Source organism: Copadichromis virginalis, linkage group LG18 (genome assembly GCF_057382275.1).
Source record: "Copadichromis virginalis isolate Kocher_CV1m ecotype Utaka linkage group LG18, C_Virginalis_male_GT1.1, whole genome shotgun sequence".
In the NCBI taxonomy this organism is placed as follows: domain Eukaryota; kingdom Metazoa; phylum Chordata; class Actinopteri; order Cichliformes; family Cichlidae; genus Copadichromis; species Copadichromis virginalis.
This window is the reverse complement of record NC_140635.1, coordinates 26175984-26197402: the sequence shown is the minus strand read 5'-3', so window position 1 is coordinate 26197402 and position 21419 is coordinate 26175984. Positions and strand designations below refer to the sequence as shown.

The window sequence follows — 21419 nt, the reverse complement described above, 5'->3', positions numbered from 1 at the left end:
GTGACACAAGCATTTACTCGTCTTATTCCTCATGGCCTGAACGCTCTTTATTCGTCGAGAGTAACACATACCTGCCCGTTGCGCTGAACGCTGATGGTGTGGTTATTCATTTGTATCAGGAGGAGGTTCTGCGTGTCTGTGCCGAGCAGCAGCGTGAACGACGGATCGCGGCCGACGTCTCGGGCCAGGAGCAGTGGACACGAACCTGGCAGCTCATACAAGTGACCGTCAAACGTCACTACGAACTGATCTGCCACCAACAGAGCTTGGTCTTTGGCGAGATAAGAAGGGAAAAACGAAGAATTCATTGAACCCTCATGTGGTGTTACTTTTTTATTGAAAAGGTTGTCACCATCAGGGCTCTTATCACAGCTCCTGACTCTGACCCCTCTGTCTCTGTCCCTTGCGCTGCTGTTTTCACTCAGTTTGAGCTTGTGACGCTCTCCTCTTTAGAGGATGTGGTTCGCCATATTAAGCCCACAGGTTCCCCACGGGATCCTGTCCCTCCACAATTCTTTAAAGAAATTTTTCCTAGTATACAACAGTATGTCCTTGACATTATTAACAGCAGTCTGTCTTCTGGTGTGGTTCCTGCAAATTTCAAACATGCAGTAGTACAGCCACTGCTTAAGAAACCTGGCCTTGATCACACAGTTTTAGCGAACTATAGGCCTATTTCCAAGCTGCCTTTAGTCTCCAAGGTTTTAGAGAAAATTGTTTTTAGTCAACTGAAAGATTTTCTAGATGAAAATGGAATCTTTGAGGTTTTTCAGTCAGGTTTTAAAACCCTTCACAGCACAGAATCTGCATTACTAAGGGTTTTTAATGACATCCTTCTGGCATGTGATTCTGGTAACCATGTTGTTCTTGTCTTGCTTGACCTAACTGCTGCCTTTGACACAGTAGACCACAATATTTTAATTTCTCGATTACATGATGTAGTGGGTATTGGTGGCACTGCACTCAATTGGTTTAGGTCTTATTTGTCAGATAGAACTTTCTCTGTCAGCCTTCTCGGTTACGAATCGTCTTCTGCTTCTCTGTCATGTGGTGTCCCACAGGGCTCAATTTTAGGGCCACTGCTCTTTTCTCTGTATCTACTGCCTCTGGGTTCTATCCTTAGAAGGCATGGGATCTCATTTCACTGTTATGCCGATGACTGCCAAATTTATTTGACACTAAAACGCAAGGATGCCATCTCCATAAAACCTCTCTTGACATGTCTAGATGACATTAAAGCTTGGTTGGCTCGAAACTTTTTAAATTTTAATAAAAAGGAAACAGAAGTGTTGGTGTTTGGACCCAGTGGTCCCTGTGAGTCCTCCTCTGTTGTTTTAGGATCCCTGGAAGTCTATTTTAAATCTGTTGTTACTGACCTTGGTTTTAAGTTGGACAGTGATTTTAAATTGGACAACCAAATCAGAGCAGTGGTGAAGTCCAGTTTTTATCATTTAAGGCGACTGGCAAGACTAAAATCTTTTCTTTCGAGGCAGCACCTTGAAACAGTGATCCATGCTTTTATTTCTTCCCGCCTGGACTACTGTAACTCACTTTATGTGGGGGTCAGTCAGTCATTGCTCTCACGTCTGCAGCTGGTTCAAAATGCGGCTGCACGACTCCTAACAGGAACTCGAAAAAGAGAGCATATAACCCCTGTGCTGGCCTCTCTGCACTGGCTGCCTGTGTCTTTTAGAGTAAATTTTAAAATTCTTATGTTTGTTTTTAAATGCCTACACAGTCTTGCCCCGCCTTACCTCTCTGAGCTTCTTCATCCCCACATACCCTGTCGGTCTCTCAGGTCAGCTGACCAGCTGCTCCTGGAGGTACCGAGATCCAGGAGGAAGCTCAGAGGGGACAGGGCCTTCTCTATTGTGGCTCCAAAATTATGGAATAATTTGCCCATGCATGTTAGAGAGGCCCCTTCACTGTCCACTTTTAAATCGCGTCTTAAAACCCACTTTTATTCCTTGGCTTTTAACCTCAGTGAGACTTAGTTTCTTTTTTAATGCAGTAGTTATTTAATTAATGATTTCACTCTTCTTTTATTTGTTTTTTATTTATATCTCATGTAATTTTATTTTACAGTTCCAATGTACAGCACTTTGTGTCAGCTGTGGTTGTTTTAAAGTGCTTTATAAATAAAGTTGATGATGATGATGATGATGATGATGCGATGTTGGCAGGTCTGGTGGACTCACTGTTTTACAGGGTTATTAAATCAAAAATCTAAACCATTTTATGATCGGTGTCTTTTTGTATTATTTTGTCTTATTTTTTTTTAACTTGACTCACATATAAAATCTATCTCATGCTCCCGTTTCTTTCATTCAGGGAACATTTCTAAGCTAGAGAAAATTGCTGCGTTTGTATCATTGCGCCTGGATGTTTGTAATGCTTAAAAAAATCTCTGTCCCACATTCACCCTCAGTCTTATGGGAGCCACATCTTCTCAAATATTCCTCATCTCATTCTACATCCAGTAGCGAGCCGCGTTGCCACGTAAAAGTTCAACGTGCTGTTAACAACACTTAAATCACGATTAATGTAAAAAGAAAATCATATTAAAACAATAAACATAAATAAAGACATGAATAAGAAAAGGATGTCACCAGAAGGCCTGATTAAAAGAAATGTTTTGAACTGTTAATCAGTTAAACTGAGCTGGAGTGTTAAACTGTTCCAGAGCCTCGGTGCCGCAGGACGAAAGGCTCTGACCCCCCGTCGTCTTCAGTCTTGTATGAGCCAACTAGCATATTAGTGAAAACAGCGAGCAGCACTGTGTTTAACACGAAGTAATCTGGAGTGTGTCCGTTTAGCTTCCTACACGACTGTGAGAATTTTAAAAGAAATTCTAAACTCCACTGGCAGCCAATAAAAACAGAGTAAAGTAGGGGTGATGTGAGCTCGCTCGCTAGAGTGCGTTAGGAGTCTGGCTGCAGCATTGAGCGACACACAAAGTCCTGACAATGCAAAACATAAGCTCAAAAAGACAAAACACACCCGAAGGCACACGTGTACACGCTAACAGTCGCGTGAAGTCATCAGAAATATGTTATTTGTTCCGTTCATCATGGAAACTAAAGGGAAGGAATGTGAAGCTGAAATAATAATAATAATAAATACTTCATGTTGACATGCAGTGCCCTTTTTACCTACGCCTCCACTCATAGCTGGTCTAACTCCATATTTAGTTACTCCATGCTCATTACTACATGTTTACAACGTACAAGTCATTATTTGTTTTTAGACAAGTGCCTCCAGTACTGATTTACTTAGAAGTGTTATGTTGGTTAGATCAGGTATCTTGTGTTATTTGTTGCAGATGTGTTCCAGCCATGACCTAAAGTGTTTTGAATGATGTATTAAATATGAACAAAACAAAACAAAAACCCCTCTATGATGTTTAATCTAATAATCTAAGATAATACAAAACAAAGCTAACAGTTATGGTCCTGCGTGCTGACACAGAGGTTTTAGTTCTTTGATCTTTAGATTTTTGTTGATTATTCAGTTTTCTTTGTTTTTTTATTGTTTACAATTCGATTCCCTCTTTATTAGTTTATCCTGGTCTTTCACTGTGTGTAAAGCTGCTGCATGTATCCATGGTCTAACCTCTGCACTTGTTAGTTACTTCCTGTTTTATTTTGTTAGTCATTTGTGTCCTTATTGGTTTCATCTGTATCTCGTTACCCTCGCCTGTCCACCCCCCCTTGTTTACCTCATGTATGAGTACTCCAGCTCTGCCTTTCTCTGCAGTTTTTGAGCATCTGTTTAGTCTCCCAGTGCGTTCTCTGACAGCTCTGGATTGTGCTTCCCTTTTGCCTCTGGATTTCTGTGTCCTTTAGACTTCATCAATCAAAATAAATGCTCACTTTTCCCCATTCAGTCTGTCCTGGGTATTGTTTCTCACCCTACAGCACACTTTACTGACTTTTAAATAATATTTATATGGACTGAAGTGAAGAGGTTATCGAATACCAACTGAGCGTGCCTAAAAAGCACCTCCTGAGGTCCTATTTGCAACAATTACCAGGCTGGTATTGCTACAGCTGGTTTCCATGCAGATACTGAGGCTCGCTCTGCCAGACCTGTCAGTTAAATCCTCACATAAAACATTTCAAACGAGATCTGAGAAAAGACAGAAGAAGAGTACAGTTGAAATACACCAGCCTGGGAACAGTGACAAGTTCTTTTTGAGGTTCTGGGACTCATGAAGTACAAATGGAGAAGGTTAAAAACTGAGTGAACTTTTCCAGAAGTAGTGTGCCTTCCAAAAGTCATCTAAGCAAAGAAAAATATCCAGGAAATCACAAAAGATCCAAGAAAAAAAAAGGAAAAAAAGAGAACAGCACGACTTGTACACCCGTAATAAACATCAGCGTTTATGACACCTCGACACTTTGTGTCAATGCAGTCTCAGTAAAATTGATCAACAGCACTGTCATAAACGTGTAAAACGGAGTAATTAAAACGGTGCCTTACGTGTGAAGGGGCTGTCCATGATCTTCCTTTTGAGGCGGTAGAGTTCGGCAGTGGGTCTGACAGCGGCGAGGGTCAGCAGAGGTCTCAGGATCCACTCCTCCAGGAGGATCTCCATCAGCCCAGCGTTGGCCGTCCTTGACCGGGGCAGCTGTGGCAGCGGCACCGACACAATCACTGAACATTCACTGAAAGGAAAAACAAAGGGAAAAAAATCCAACTGGAATCATTTTTATCCATCAGTTGTACTCTGGATCAAAACTTGATCTTTAAACTTCTTGATCGAGTTATTGTTTAAGTTTAAACAGGTCCAGCTTTAGCTACGAACATCTAGGTGCACATAGCTTCGAGAGCATTTCGGTGACTATAATTCAACGTGTAGTTTGTACCTGCAGTGAACCCAAATAAACTGACCATTTTCAAAAACAAAACCCCCCAAAACAAAACAGTGATATAGCTGTCTTAACTCTGATATGTGTAGTACCTGGGGAAGAATTTGTAGACTGATGCAAGCCGTTTTCTGACTCCAGACAGAGCCATCGCCAGCCTGGTCTCAATCCAGTGGTAGGCATGCTGGCCTGCCTGATTGACACATTGACACATTCATCAGGTTCAAATAGGTCTTTTAGCAAAGGCTGAAACAATGGATGGGAACAATGTGAAAAGCACAGGAGGAAGAGTGGGTGTAAGAGATCGTGACACTTGAGCAACTGTTGTACATCAAAACAATCTATCCCTCTCTATGTTTTACATATACAGCTGCTATGTTTCATACTAATAATGTATGTATGAAATTATGCCCTTTCTCTTTTATTATGATGTGAAAACATTCTAAGAAATAAGTATGAATCAAATAAACATTATGTAGTAGGATAAAAATGTGATATGGGCCAGCCTAAAGCATAAACAACTCATCACTACAAGCTGTCTTTTTCCACAATATTAAATATCAAGAGTGGGCTGTAAAGGTCCTGCAGGTGAATCGTGTCATGTATTCAGCAACAATTTTACAAAAGTATTTTTAATTTCCAACTTTGTTGAAATTAACAATACTTGAACTATTTTAAATTTCCCACCAAGTCCTTGTAGTTGTTTACCTCAGAGAACAGAGACATGTTGGTCCCGTGAAGAGTGGAGGAGTTGGTAAGGGCGAGGGTGAAGCTGCAGTGGTACGGTCGCCCTGTCACTGCCAGCTGGGATGTTTCATACTAATAATGTATGTATGAAATTATGCCCTTTCTCTTTTATTATGATGTGAAAACATTCTAAGAAATAAGTATGAATCAAATAAACATTATGTAGTAGGATAAAAATGTGATATGGGCCAGCCTAAAGCATAAACAACTCATCACTACAAGCTGTCTTTTTCCACACGGGAGCGAGGGAAGAAGAATCCCAGCAGACTGGACACTACGCAGATGTTTTCCGTATCTCACTTTGCCAATATAAATGACTTTGCTGTTTTATAACATATTATCTATCTATCTATCTATCTATCTATCTATCTATCTATCTATCTATCTATCTATCTATCTATCTATCTATCTATCTATCTATCTATCTATCTATCTATCTATCTATCTCTCTATATATATATATATATATATATAGATATATCTATATATATATATATGTATATGTACATATATATGTATATGTATATATATCTATATATCTATCTATCTATATATATGTATATATATATATATATATATGTATGTATATGTACATATATGTGTATATGCATTTAACAAATGCATGTACATATACATATACATATATATACATATATATATGTATATGTATATGTACATATATGTGTATATGCATTTAACAAATTTCTCACCATATTTTATTTTGGTGAGAAAGTATTTAGTCAGAGTTTTATGTAAGTGTATTCTAAACCGAACAATCAAGATGTGATTGAAGTGCAAACTTTCACTCAGACATTTAATTCAGGGTGTTTAGCAAAAGTGCTGCATCAAGTGTTTAGGAATTACATCGTGTTTCATACATTATCCCCAATATTTCAAGGCTCAAATCCAATTGGGCATTTGACAGGCAGGCGGTTTCAAGGCCAGGTGAGGCCTGCTCCGTTATGATCCCATGACAAACAAAGACAGGGTATCTGGAGCTGATACCAAGTGAGGGTGGCACAGCGGTGCAGTGGTTAGTACTGGTACCTCAAAGCAAGAGGCTTCTGGGTTCAAATCCTCTGACTGGCTGGGACCTTTTTTTGTAGTTTGTATGATCTCCGTATGCTTGTGTGGTTTTTCTCCAAATATTCCAGCTTCCTCCCACAGTTCACATGCATGCCAGGTTAATCTGTGATTCTAAACTGTCTGTAGGCATAAATGGCTGTCTTTCTCTCTGTACGAGCCCTATAACAGACTTGCAGCCTGTCCAGTATGTACTTCCCATCTCACCCTGTGACAGCTGGGATAGACTCCAGCCCTGCCATGATTCTGAGTTGGATAAGTGGAAGAAGATGGATGGTTGAAGAATCCAAGTGTTGAACTTACATTTGGTATTTTTTTTACTGGAACTCTCAATATTAGGCTCAAAGTGATATAATTCAGGCCATCATTAGAGCAAAAACCCAAAATCAACCTGTCAAAGAGAAAAAAAGACTTTGGGAATAGCCAAATATGAAATCTGGTCCATTTTTTAAAAGAAGGAATGCACTGGACACCAAACGGTCTGAGAGACCGCAGACGACAACTAAAGTGGATGATTGCAGAATTCTTTTTTTGGCTCGGGAAAACCATCACAGCAATTCAAGAAAACTGTGGAGGAGGCAGATGTATCATTGTCAAAGCCTTCAAACAAGAGACACCTGACACATGAATCATGCGGCGGGGTTACACTCAACACAAACTCAAGAACGGGAAGGCCAGATCAGACTTTGGGTTTTCAGCCAGAAAATGTCTAAGTGAGCTGGCAACTTATGGGAAAAATAAAAGAAAATTGATAGTTGAAACCAAGCTTAATTTGTACCAGAATGATGTGAAGAGAAAAGTCTGGAGAAGGAGAGAAACAGTTAATGATGTGAAGCATATGGATAGAGAAACACCGCCGTAGCCAGTGGATATGGATCGCTGGTGTTTATTGATGATGTGACTGCTGATGGAAGAAACAGGATAAATGAATGATGAATAGTGCAGGGCTACACTCTCTGCTCAGATATTCTTCAGTGGCCAAATCAGGCAACTCACCTCAATGCTTCAATGTTTGCTTTTCAGTTCTTAAATACAAACTGAATGCACAGAGACCAACAAACAAACAGCAACTGCAGTAAAGGCCCGCCAGAGCATTTTGGGAGGAGGAAACACGACATTTGATGATGTCCATGGGTTGTAGACCTCAGGCAGTATGAAGGATGAATATCCAAATATTAAAAACTATCTTTATATTTGAAATCATATTCGTTTTGTCCAATTAATTTGGAACTTCTGAAAATGAAAACCTGTAGTATAAAAATAGCTGTAACTCCTATACAGTGAATGCTTTCGTTAAACCCCTTAAAAACCTAAAATCTGCACTTCAATCGTTTGGTTTAAAATCCACTGTCGTGGTGCACAGAAGCAAAATCTACAATTGCGGACAATTAATTTGTCACTGTCCAAAAACTTATGGAACTAACTGTCTGATCTAATTTGAAGGCAGACACTTATCAACAGCCTTGATAAGGTTTTTAGTTTGTCTAACCCAGTCAAAGACCACATCGAGCACATTTAAAAAGGCACCAGAGTGCAGTTTCTCACCACATCCAGGGCGATGCTGAGCGTGGTGACACCGGCCTCTGACAGCAGTCTGAGCTGAGGGTTCTCCAGCAGAGCAGGATGGACCTCCACCAGCTTGTCATTCCACTGCAGAACAGCCTCCCTCCACATCGCCTCCAGCCTCTGGCCCTTCACATCCTGGTACACACCTGCCAGAGTGGTAAGCGGCCCTGAGGCCGAACGAGGGATGGAGGTACACGTTTTCAGTTTCACATGAGCATACATATTTCAGAACCTCTCACAGGAAACTGTGAGGGACCACAAAAAGAGATGTGAACATCGATGAAGAGAAATTTTCTAAATAATGCCTTGAGAGACAGAAGAGATGCTTTTCATGCTTCCTTCCGGTAAATAAGTTAAGGGAGAGAAGATTAGTTTATGTTTGGAGTTCCTTAAGGAAATTCAATTGGTGACGGCACAGCAATCGCTCAAAAACTAAAGGCCATCTCTTTATTCACCAGAACTAAATTAATCATGAACACACAACTGGAATGCATCATTCCTGAAGCTCTGGTTAGCTTTCTGTCTTTCCGCACTCACTCCTAAGTTCCTGCTGACCCAGCAGCGAGGCGTGCTGCAGCAGATTCAGAAACCGTGGCAGGCTGTCGGTCAAGAAGTGACGCAGCGGGCTCCTCTGCCACAGAGCCAGCACGCCTTTTTCTTTCTTCCCCAGCAGAGCCTCTGCTTGCTGTGAAACATGGAGAGGCAGAGCGCTCAACTCCTGCAGCAGCTGACTGTCTCTGGACTGGAGTGGTGGGGGATTAACAGAAACAGCACAGCAGTTAAATCCAAGAAAGCTCCTGTTATTACATTAAGAATTCCAGTGTGTGTGTGTGTGTGTGTGTGTGTGTGTGGTTACCTGTCTTCTAAAGTCTACGAGGAGACGCTGCAAAGCCCTGATTCTCTCCGTAAGTTTAATCTGTATCTGAGAGCTCAAATAGTCCGCCCGTTGCTGTGAACCGAATGAAAACAACCAATTTTTAAAAAGGCCATTCACATGAAAGCAAACACTGGGATGTGTTCATGCCATTAGCGACACCTCTGCTGCAGTCAGACTCTCCAAACAGCCACTTGCTCTCAGCATTAGCGTCTGATTGGCTGTTCCCAGAAACACTCTGCCCAGAGTTTCGGATGTGCCACTGCCGCTTCTTTTCTGCACATCTAGCGTCAAACTGTGGTTTACACCCACACATACCGCTACAGTGAGATCCTCACTGAGGCCTAGACCTGCACAGCCAGAGACAATTTCATTTTATTTGATTTCATTTTGATATATTTTGGCATTAATGCATGGCTAAGGTTCTTCTGCATTTACCATTCATATGACCGGCTGTAGTCTGCAGGCATCGTCCCTCGACTGTACCGTTCAGCCAGATCTTCTCTCTGCCGTCCAGTCTGGCCTGTACCTGGAGACCTGACCCCTTGATTTGAGACAGGGCACTTCCCCTCACTTCCACACTACAATTACCCATCCTAGACTGTAAAGCGTGAAACAAATGTAGGCATGTTTAGAATTAGTAGGACCCCGACTTACAAAAAGAAGGCTAGTCGAATATCTCACTATGTTTCGATCATTTCCTGGAATCCCTGTTAGGAACCAGCAGTGACTGCAGGAAGTGATTCCAAACTCCACAGAAGAAACACGTTTCTTTTTTTGTACAAATTTAGCAGTCGTAATACAAAATTTTGCTTAGTGAAATCGGTATGCGTGTGTGTAGCAACTTGCCCTTTCTTGCCTTCTCAAAGAAATATGCACAAAAGCCCATTTCTCACAATATTAAATATCAAGAGTGGGCTGTAAAGGTCCTGCAGGTGAATCGTGTCATGTATTCAGCAACAATTTTACAAAAGTATTTTTAATTTCCAACTTTGTTGAAATTAACAATACTTGAACTATTTTAAATTTCCCACCAAGTCCTTGTAGTTGTTTACCTCAGAGAACAGAGACATGTTGGTCCCGTGAAGAGTGGAGGAGTTGGTAAGGGCGAGGGTGAAGCTGCAGTGGTACGGTCGCCCTGTCACTGCCAGCTGGGACTGAGTGTAAAGCAGCTCCTTGCCTGAGTTCACTCTGTGGGATCCTGACCACGACAGAGTCTGAGAGGCAAAGAGATAATTAACAAGAGCTCAAGAAAGGAGATGAGGAAAGTGAAAAACTCTGCAGGTCATTCAAGGGAAACAAAGAATATATATAGTGCTCAACACAAAACTGTTTGACCCGACGAGACCAAAGACGGCCAGTTTAACACAAGAAGTGATGAGGTGCGGCAGTATCGCCGCATCAAGTCTTATTCTTAACAATTTATAATGTCTCCAAATATGAAGAGGAAAGAAAGAAAGCAGTGAGAACTGATGTGTGGACTCACAGGCTGTAGAGGACAGAGGCCCAGCAGCACAATGTGCTCTAAGCGGTCCCTGAGGTTGGTTTGAACTTTGGCCAGTAGTGTGTGTGAGGGACAGGGAACTGGAGAGACTCTGTCCAGGCCAACGTTAACCTGAAGGCTGTGCATTCCCCGGTGAGCTTTCTGGAAACATCAAGAAAACATAAACAGATGTTCTTATTGATCTTTTATCATATAAGGTCAACGTCTTTCAGCGCATAAAACTGACTACCTGGTACTTTATGCCTTGCTTCAGGCTCCTGCTGTCCCATCTTAATTCTGCATTTTGGAAAAATGAGTTCCCCTCATGTGCCATTGAGACACATCCTTTTACAGATGACACGGCCATCTGTGCACGTACACACACACACACACACACACACACACACACACACACACACACACACACACACACACACACACACACACACACACATTAAGTAAGTTGATGCTGCACAAACTTCCTGACTATTCTGCACACATGACTGGTGACTCATGAGAGGTTTGCGGAGTATTTACCAACCTGTTGGGCTGTAAACAGAGCGCATGCCTGCCCCCTGCTGGAGTTGGTTTGCCACTGTTTGTTCAGGCTGAGAGAAACGTTGACAGGGACCACACCGTCCCATGACAAATGGGCCTGTATACAGATAACCCCCCCCCACACACACACACAAACATTATACCCCTATCATTGTTAGTTTTTATACATTTATTGGCATTTATTAGTACTTTAGGTAAAAATCTTTTATCTGTAGTCTGAAGGGGTAACTGCAATTCTGTCTGTGTTTATCCGTCATTTTATTGACCTCTGATTCTCTTCCACAGTTTGTTTTCTGTCCCGTCTTTCTCCCCTCACTCCTAACTGGTCGCAGCAGTTTGCTGCCCCTCCTTCACCCTGGTTCTACTGGAGGTTTTTGTTAAAAAGGAGTTTTTTCTTCCCACTGTTGCCAATTATTTGCTCATAGGGGGTTGTATGATGGGGGTTTCGCTCTATTATTGTGGGGTCTTTACCTTAAACTATAAAGCACCTTGAGGTGACTTTTTATGTTATTCAGCGCTATCTAAATAAAAATAAATTGAATTGAAATCAATATCGCAGACGAAATATAAGACAACTGTGTGAAGCTCCGGTTGTACCTGGTGGCTGCTGCGTCGGTCTCTGCGTGAGCTTTGCGTCAGTGTGTGCAGCGACAGGTGTCTGAGCGCAGAGGTGAATGGATGTTTCAGCTCCAGTTTGGTTGTATTTATGTCCTCCGAGCGACTCCACGAGCTCAGAACTCTGACCTTTAGACGACCCCATAATGCAGAAAAGAAATCCAGTTTATTAATGCCTGAATGATCTATGTTTTACTGTCATAACCATATACATTTCATACACATTTCCATTTGGTTATGTTACAGTTTTAGAGTTTAAAGAGGAAGGAAAGCTAATAGCAGAGAGAAATCAACGTTGTTTTAATTTCGTTTTTCGCGTAATGACACAGCTTGTACAGTCTGACCTGCTCCAGTTGTCCATGCCTCATCCAGTCCAGCAAAACACTATCCAGTCCTGCATTTAGCGAACGCTCCAGCTTCACATCCAAATTAGTCAAACGGGGGATGCAGGTGATCTGAACTAACATCAGGGACGAGAGAAAGACTCAGCATCTTAAGTTAGCTTCATGATTTATCTTTTACTTTTTCCCCTTTAAGTTCTAACGTGGCCTTTGCAGATAAAACAACGAAGATCAAGCATTGCTGAAAAACTAAATGTTACCCCTGATTGTCTGGTTTCCCATCTCCAGTGCTGGTGGAGCAGAGTACAGACCAGACAAGCTGAACTCCTGGCTTCCCCACACAGCAGCTTGCTGAACTTGGTAGCTCCATTTCCGAGCCTCGTACACTGTCCTCACTGCAGCAGTCCTGGGGAGTGGCTTCAACTACACAACAAATCATATTTAGGATGTGGAACATTCATGTTCCACATGAGGGTTCATGTTGAGGGTGTGGACTGAAACAACATTCAGATTCTGACCCAGAAAGTCAATTTTTTCATTAGTTTTATTTTTTAATGGTTCCCAAAATCAGGCGAAATGCATCCACTGATAACGTAGAGGCCATTGCATTATTATTTTTATTATTATTGTCTATAAACAATAGGACGCAAATATATGATAACCCTCTAGCACAACCATCCATCACTGCCAGTGAAAAGTGTCTGTAACCAGTGACTTGATAAAACTCTTAAGTAAACTTGTGCACACACTGTATTCCTAGTGAAGAGGCATTTAAGCTCAGAAATACCTGTGGGTACGAGTTTTTGACCTCTAGAAGTTGCCTGTATCCGCTCTCTATCGCTGCCAGCTCTCCAACAGCCCACAGCTTCCTCCTGCCTGACATCACCTCCACCAATCCCACCACAGTGGACTGAGAGTGGTTCAACTGGAGGCGGAAAGAGAGAAGAAGGTGCTGCATCAAAAGGATAGCCAAACAAAAGCAGTGCATTTGTAATTTGACAGAGGATTTGGACAGTGATGCACAGATTGTGTTTTGCAGAGTGTGTGTCTATTTGAGCTCCAGTTAAATGCAAAAGGAGCTCCTCTGAGAACTGAAAAACTCGCCTGCGTTCGGACATTGATCTGAGAAGGCAGGTAGACCAGCATTGTGGGGATATTCTGGACCACCTTCACCATCAGGTCCTTGCTAAACAAAAGGACATCTATCACTTTCAGTGTGTGCACAATGTGCACAAAGACAACTTACAATAATTTTTTTTAATTAGTGAGTGACTGATGTGTATTAACAGTACCTATGAGGGACATGGTGTCCCTGGACAATGAGTGCAAGTGAGGTGCTGAGTTCAGGGTTTACAGCCATGGAGCACCTCAGCTGTGACTCAGTAAGTCTTCCCCAGGCCTCCACCTGCAACAACATTCAGCGATAACAATATGAGAGTAGACTGCGAGCACAGAAGAACGAAGATGTTGGGATTAAAGGTGCGTGCTGACCTTACCTGAAAAGCAGGAGTGGCTTGTCCCTGTACTGTCTGTTTCAGTGTGATTCTGGCCTCCTTAGTTCCTCCATGTGTGCCCCAACCACCAACATCCCCCACCGCTCTGACCCTCCAATCCTGGCTTCGAATGTCTAATAAGGCGCTCCTCAGAGGACCTGCGGAGGATATCAGAGCATCACTGCCTCAGGGTTGAGTCCTCACACCTTCATGAGAATAACATTTAGCCAAAGCATCTTTTTGCTCCTGCAGGAGAGGAGGTACGGCCATAAAACAATTTATGAAGTAAAAGATTGACATCTGCTGGTCACTGTGCAGTATTGCACTTCATGGATAGGATTTAAGACAAAAGCGGTCAGCAGCCAAACGGGGAAAATACGAAGCAAGAAGTGCATGAAATTATGAAACTCGGATGAAGATTAAAATAAAATAGATGACTAAAGTAAAAGAACAACGTTAAACCCGACTTTTTGTCTGACCTTTGAACTGAGCAGTGAGGACGGCGTCCAGATGGCATTGAGTTCTTGTTTGATTGGAAGCTGGAGGAGAGTAGGAGAGGAGAACAGACAAATGTCCATTGGTGCCACTGAAATTCAAGCCAGATGTGAGCAGCTTGTGTCCCTCCACAGTGAGCTGAGCCCTGGACCGATGCTGAGAGAAGGTTCCTTGGATGGAGCAAAGACCCTAGCAGAGAAGAAAGTAAAAGAAGAAAGCAACTTGTTTTTGTCATTCATCTCATGAATTAATAGGATGTTCTGATTCTGGTTAACATTGTGTCTGTATGTAGAACCATTAGGTAGGTACCTCTATATTAGATGGCAGGCCTCTGTCGTGTAGCCATGACCAGCTGTGCCACATGGTTCCTCTTATTTCTTTGGTCATGGGAACATTTTTCATCTTAAGCCTCAGTCCTGCCAGCTGACCACCAAACTGGGACTGTAAGCTCATGCCTTTCCCCTCAGCAGAACCAAACTCCACCTGGACACAGTCACCATCCAGGGTTTAGTGCACGCTCATCTCGGTTAAATCAGGTGCCGTGATATACGGTCATGTATCCTTTTTAGTCTCCTACCTGGATGCTGTTGTTGACGGAGACTCCCAGCTTCTTCAGACAATTCACTGTGTGTCTAAAATGACTGTTTACTCTCACTGTGTCAGACGTCTTTGCCACAGACACAGCATGACTTACCTGCAGAGAATTCAGAATGTGAACAGCAACACTTTTTATAAAAATTCAAAGAAATACCACATTTTAATTCATCATTTGTCTTCCACTAACACCTGAGCACCACACACAGATAAACATCTGAGCTCTCTGATTTTCTTTAATCTGTTGTTTTTGTCTCCATATATATGTTTTATATTATTTATGTTTCGAGTAAAGGTATATTAATCTATATGTTGGGTCTTTGGCAGCTTTGAGCCACTATGGCTGTCCTTGATTTCACCTGAATAACAGTTTTTGTGCGTTCATTCTGGACTCACCATTTGATTTCCTGCACTGGTGTTGAATGTGTAAAAGTGTGAACCATTCCTGTGACTCCCAGAATTCATTGTCACTGCAGCGTTTAGCGGGAGACCCAGCTTCTTCAACAGGGGCACAGAGTGGTTTAGATTAAGAGTCGCTTCATTTTCGTCCTTCAACATAAGAAAAAGTAATTAGACATCTTTATGTCCCATGAACTTTCTGAGACTTCCTGAATTTCTATGACATATTCCCACACCTTGGTTTTATTGATCAACACTAAAGTTTGCAACCTGGCGTTGTCGATCGCCATTGAGAGCTGGGATTCAGCAGATGTTGAGGACACAACCAGGGACCCAGAGGCCTGCATCCTGTCTGGACTGCCTAACTCCTATAAAAAACAAACAGGAAGTAATTAAAGATCTGATGAGTAATACTTTTCTATGTGCATCATTAAGTATGTACCTGAATCATTGTACAGTTGTTGTGATACATCAGCGACCCCTGCAGGCCCAGCTGGGACATCACAGCTCCACTGGCTGTGACGGCACACTCCTCCATCTGAACGAGGGCTTCGGCGTCAAATCGTAGTTTTCCTGACCTGGTGCTTAGTCTCAGTCTGCTGTTTCTAGGCACATCTCTGAGAGCAGGAAGGTCATGGCTGAGTTCACCATCCACACTGAGCTCTGGCCAGGCCCTTGCATTAAGCCTCAGAAAACCCCTTCTGCCCTCCATATCAGTGCCCAGCATGAGTGTCCAGATACCCCGAGGATCCTGCTGTACTGACCCATTTATATTAGCCTTTAATGAATAAAAAATCATTGTGAGCAACAGTCAAACTCCTTTTTTCTCTAATATGTCTTTGACTGTATTGATAGAAAAATCTAAAACAAGCAATTCATGCAGCTTTCAAAATCCAAAAATGATTTATTAATCATTCAAAAGATCCAACCTGTAACAGAGGGCACATAGACTCCAGAGCCAGTAGCCACTCTGTTCGTCCTCTGGTTTCCACAACTTGAGTGGCTCTAATGTGACACGTCCCAACTTTGATGAAGAGACTTCCAGGCTGTTCAGGGCCTTCAGGAGCACTAGCATCCATAGAAATGATCTGTGGTAGACCCTGACCACTCAGCCAGAGAAAGGAGTGAGTAAGGGCCCCAGAGAGGTTTGGACTCCTGCAGGACTGGCTCATGTCTAGAGAGAGGTTCTGATTATCCGCCTTCACAGAGGCGGACAGAGTCAGCTGGCAAGGAATAACCTTGAGGAAGCCCCGCAGAGCCAGGGACACAGGGAGTTTCATTCCCTAAGGCACAAACACAGGTGGAGCATAATCATTACTTCTGAGAGACGAATACCCTTCAAAATGTTTTTATAGCTTTACAAGCTTGTAGCTGTATCAGTGGAGTTGTTCTGCTCTGCTGCTATGACAAGCTCGCGTTTGATCTTCTAATGGGCTGGAAACTGTATTTCAATGGAGACTACATTAACATAAACATGAGTGAGTTACAGAGGAAATTCCAGTTCTTCTAACTGTGATGAAAGAAACATGTATGTATGTATCACCACAAGGTGACAGCGAGATTCAACAACTTCAACATATTGGTTTAGGTTTCCACGAGCTGTATTAAACACAACTGACAGATTTACTCACCTGCAGAGGACAGAAGCTGCTCACATTAACAGTGTAAGAAGTCTGCTCAGTCTCTGTCTGTGAAGCCTTGACTTTCCCTACGTTACCCCTAAAGAAACAACGTCCGACCTCCAGGCCGACCTCCACACCAGGCAGAAGGGCAGTTGAGACGTTTAGGTATAGCTCTCCGTGGGTAGGAAATTGCAGCTTCTTTATTGGCTCAATTGAGTGCTGTACAGATGCCCGGAGACTAAGCTGAGGATCACAAGTTAGAGACAGGTTTAGACTGCCTTTCTGTGCTCCTTCAGCCTGCAGGACAGTGCTGAGATCTGTGGAACAGCCAGACTGAGTGATGGAGACGTTGAATGAGGTCTGTGGAGGCAGGAGAGCCTACAGAGGAGGGAATAAAAGATTACATTTATAGAAATCCTTCAGTTCAAATATTTAATAACAAAAAAATGTGAATTATACAAGGAGGTGTATGCAAAGTCCTAAAATCTCAGTCCAACAATGTAGCCTAAATATATTCAAATGGACACAGAACTGAGAAGAGCAAATACTTTGCTGCATCAAAGTTTTGATTAGGTGGTTTAATATTTCAGCTAAAAGGCAGATATCTGCTGGATTTCATTAGCCCAGTGTAAGTACAGCAAGCCTCTCAGAGTTTAATTGAAGGGTGGACGTCATATCTAGAGGATTAGACCACGGGTGTCAAACATAAGACGGAGGGGCCAGAATCGGCCTGGCAAATACTCCAATCCCGCCACACTGGACAGCTTTGGAAAATGTGAAGGAAGGCAGATATTCAGACTTTTAACTGTGTTTTTATAAGTTTTACATCCGTATCATTGCTGATAAGGCCTTCCCAGTGGCTATTCATGACACACCAAATGTAATTAAGTAATGATTACAAAATTAAATGACAGAAAAGTCTTTTTTTTAATTTACTATATTCTATAGGAATTTCAGTTTTTTTAAATGGATACACAGGATATACTGCTCTATGATTGTACCCATGGATACACCTTTTCTCTAATTTTACATTTTATTTTTCAGTTGATGGTAGCATTAGAGGAAAGGTTAAATTGATCAAATCAAAAATAGATCCCAAGAGGACTATAAATATCTGCAACATATTTTATGGGGGTAGATTTAACTTTCACAGCTAAAGCTTTATGTTGCCCTGTGAGTGACCAGTCCTTAGAAAGTTACCATTCATTGAAGCCACTGAGCTTTTTTATTCATTGTTGGTGTTTTCAATGCAGCTCACACTGCAGTGGAAAACAAAGAGTCATCTCCAAAGTGAAGATGTTTCTTTTGCTTTCCTTCAGGTGGGAAACAAGTTTCCTTCAACTGCTCCTTGTTTCCTCTCTAACCTTTAGTAAGACACATCGCTCTCGGGCAAAAAGCATCCACCCTCTCCTCCTGCTCGTTCCCCCTCTGTGTTGACTGGTCAGGAGAAGCATGGAGCACACGTCACTTTCCACCTCAAACTGGGCTTGCCTTGCTGAGGTCGCCATGCTAACAGTGAGCTCCTGTGGTACACGAGCAGTAGCTAGCAGGTTTTGCTGAAGTACAGCTCTGAAAGAGGTGAAGGGCTCCCAGGCAGCAGTGATCCTCATCTGTGCAGAGCGGGTGTTGACAGAGATTCGAGCGCTTCCAGCAAGGGAGGTATCAAGAAGCTCACCTGAGCCATGACAGTCCAATCTGTTTGGGATGATTGTTCCAAGGTAGGCCCATTGGTGCTGGAGTCTCCAACCCAGCTCAGCTTTATGGTTCTTTAGGGATACAGACAAGAGGCCTTGGAGGAAGTCATGCTGGTTTTGAAGGCTCAGAGATCCTCTGAGTCCATCTTTTCCTCCCTGTGCATGCACAGTTAAAGAGGCTTTATGCGATCTACCCCCCTCTATGCTTTTAACCTGCCTCCAGACCAGCCGCCCCACCCCCGTGCATCGAAGGGACACGACTAGACTGGATCTCAGAGAGTCCCATACTACACGAACATCTCCCAAGATGTGGCACCACCTTTCTAGGCTCATCCGTCCTGTCACTCTAGCCTTTTGAGTAGCACTGTGGGTTCCATACTCAAGAAGCCCGTGCCAGCAATACTGCCCAGGTCTCTCCAACCTCAGTCCCACATTCAAATCTGCTCTCCACAGACTGACCACTATCCCCATCCCCAGGACCCACCTCTCAGGGCCAGGCCGGAGGAGGAACCTAACACCAGATGTGGTGGGAACCCCCAAATATGTAAGTAAGAGCACAGAAGAATGAGTGAGGTTAGCTCTGAGCTCCTTTCGGCCACTGGAACTGTAACAGGCTTTAGCATGAGCACTAAGCCTTAAGTGAGCAAGCGAGAGGCCATAGCAGAGCCTGTTGTGTGGTCTATAGGAGCGAAAGGCTCGTACCTCCACCGGGCTGTCTGCCACATTTCCATAGCAGTGAGCGGAGAGCCTGTCTGTGGTGACGTCCCCTGTGCAGTTCATCTGTGAAAACAAAACCCCCGTTGGCAAAGTTTGTTTTTTGTTTCAAGGAGGAGATGGAAGAGGAATCACTGAACTTTAGACCAGCCACATAAAAATATTGCAGTGCCATAACATAATAATCTGAGCCCTTGTTATGGAACACATATGTTTAGTGTTGAACAGCATTTCTGTGTTTTTTAAGACACTAATGATCACTGAGTGCTCTTAGTTGTAACAGAATAAACTTTTGCCTTGTATACAACAATATTTGCCATTTGATTAAAAAAAAAAAATCACTCTTTGTTTTTGAGAGTGAGGCTAGAAAATCCTTCAATCTTTCATCCTTCCACACATAAAGATACATCTAGCATCTGCGCAGCTCAGCACAAGGGCTACAGACAGCCAGTCTGGCTCTTTCCTGTGGAAACAAAAACTGTCTGCTGGCACGTCAAAGATTTGTTTTACTGTACCTTTTTTCATTCATGGAACAAATAAGAACTAATGGGTTCAAAAGCTTCTGGAGAAGTGCTGTTGTCACACAGCGAGCGGAGGTGCAGCGTTTAGCGGGAGATTTGCATGTCGGGTTAATCGGTGAGTCTAAACTTGGCTTAGCTGTGACTGTCTCTCTCTTTATAGTAACCTGTAATGGCCCGGTGACCCATCAGGCATGTGCTCCACCCCAACACCTTCATTACTCTAACACGGACAAGCTGTTAAGAAAATGGACAGATAGCTGGTCCTGTTTATCTTAGAGAACTAACAATGTAAGTGAAGATCACAGATCCATATCTGTGTCCTTTTTGCATTTATCCATTTTGAGATTAATTTAAATGATTGTATCTGTAATCTTTCTCTGAATATAGATTCATAGATCATCGACCTTTTGGATGCTCACATATTTAAAGATCATGGGTAGGTACAAAGAAGTAATCACAGTTTTCCTTTTACAGTGATAGCCCGATTCTGTGAGTGTACATGTGTAAACGGTGTTAAATAAATATACCTGTAAGGAAGTGGGTACGAGTCCTTGGAGCAGCATCATCTGTTGCCATAGAGACACTACCAAAATAGGTGTTGTATTTATTGATCCAACTTTTAAAAGGATGTCAGCAACTCTCACATCTTCCATGTAAAGGACCAAGCCTGTGTCCAGTCCTTCTGTTTCTGACTAAGAGAGAGAAAAATAAATATAAGAATAAAGGAAAGCAGCCTACAGCTATACACCGTATATCCTGAGAAAGAGAACTTATTAATGCAATTGCTTCCCGACTACTTTATGCTCTTGGCAAGAATTAAAAAATAAAGGACAGTCCTGCACCTGGTAATGCGCTTTAGCCTCAAAGGAGGGTGTCAGGCCTCTTTTAAGCAGGGCTTCGACTTGGTGCTGCAGCCTAGAGGAGAATACCCACTGGGGGTTGGTGTGGTCTGTCCTGCCTCCATGAAACTCCGCTCTAAGACGTTCAAGTCCAACCTGCAGCTCTCCCAGGACTGATAATCCATCACCTTCCTGGGCCCATTTAGCCTCAAGACTACTGTTAGGAGGTACACCTGTACTCAGAAGACAAGGGAAACTCACAGACAGGGACATATATACATGTGTAGAAAGTGCTGCGTATGTATTCTTTGGCTATTGCAATGATCACCTGTGGCTCTCAGCACATGGAAAGAGTGAGAAAGTCGTGTGTAGACCTCTCCTGTGCCTTGATTCCCCTGCTGATGGCTTGCATTCACACACAAATGCTCCTCCCCGGACCAAACACACAGCCAGTCGTGGGTCCTGTGGGACCTCTTTTCCATCATCCCTTCTTCATCGTCTCCTTCCAAAGCTGCTCCGGGATCTCGCTGGTGTCGCAGCTCCACACTGTACACTGTCTCCATCAATCTAACTCTCAGCTGTCCTGCAACAACACGCATGCATTACACGTCATTTGTGACGCTTTACAGGCAAAGGCAAGTTTAAAGTAAAGGACACAAGTTATGGTCTACCTTCGATTAAACTGTCAGACTGCCCCAATGCTCCATCCAACCCGAGGACTGGAGGCAAGAAATCTAGGCTGGTCACCGTGTGCCTCAAGTCCCCTGTCACAGCCATCTGGATCCCCTGTGAGTGTTTTAAAGACCCCTTGAGCTGGGCCAGCAGAGCCTGCATTCCCTGTGTGAAGGAGCCACGTAGAAAGACACTGGAGGAGACAGGAGGAAGATGATCATGGAAAAGAGGTCAAAGGTCC

At 42.9% G+C, this 21419-nt stretch overlaps 1 protein-coding gene across 1 annotated transcript in view; it reads right to left on the bottom strand.

Moving 5' to 3' along the window:
- apoltp (apolipoprotein lipid transfer particle homolog) overlaps positions 1-21419 on the bottom strand; it is a 43849-nt gene that overhangs the window by 4273 nt on the left and 18157 nt on the right. The window contains exons 38-69 of the mRNA XM_085440412.1: positions 21178-21371; positions 20835-21089; positions 20510-20739; positions 20195-20359; positions 19135-19212; positions 16748-17116; positions 16046-16399; positions 15559-15894; positions 15353-15484; positions 15114-15266; positions 14701-14817; positions 14433-14606; positions 14108-14312; positions 13632-13786; positions 13428-13540; positions 13240-13321; positions 12923-13060; positions 12396-12558; positions 12139-12254; positions 11777-11923; positions 11163-11276; positions 10872-10988; positions 10625-10783; positions 10194-10355; positions 9577-9739; positions 9301-9488; positions 9121-9213; positions 8802-9006; positions 8244-8431; positions 4964-5061; positions 4483-4667; positions 72-271 (exon numbers count right to left, since the gene is read on the bottom strand). Coding sequence (XP_085296538.1) covers positions 72-271; positions 4483-4667; positions 4964-5061; positions 8244-8431; positions 8802-9006; positions 9121-9213; positions 9301-9488; positions 9577-9739; positions 10194-10355; positions 10625-10783; positions 10872-10988; positions 11163-11276; positions 11777-11923; positions 12139-12254; positions 12396-12558; positions 12923-13060; positions 13240-13321; positions 13428-13540; positions 13632-13786; positions 14108-14312; positions 14433-14606; positions 14701-14817; positions 15114-15266; positions 15353-15484; positions 15559-15894; positions 16046-16399; positions 16748-17116; positions 19135-19212; positions 20195-20359; positions 20510-20739; positions 20835-21089; positions 21178-21371 — 5548 coding nt within the window. The remainder of the gene's footprint in view (positions 1-71; positions 272-4482; positions 4668-4963; positions 5062-8243; positions 8432-8801; positions 9007-9120; positions 9214-9300; positions 9489-9576; positions 9740-10193; positions 10356-10624; positions 10784-10871; positions 10989-11162; positions 11277-11776; positions 11924-12138; positions 12255-12395; positions 12559-12922; positions 13061-13239; positions 13322-13427; positions 13541-13631; positions 13787-14107; positions 14313-14432; positions 14607-14700; positions 14818-15113; positions 15267-15352; positions 15485-15558; positions 15895-16045; positions 16400-16747; positions 17117-19134; positions 19213-20194; positions 20360-20509; positions 20740-20834; positions 21090-21177; positions 21372-21419) is intronic.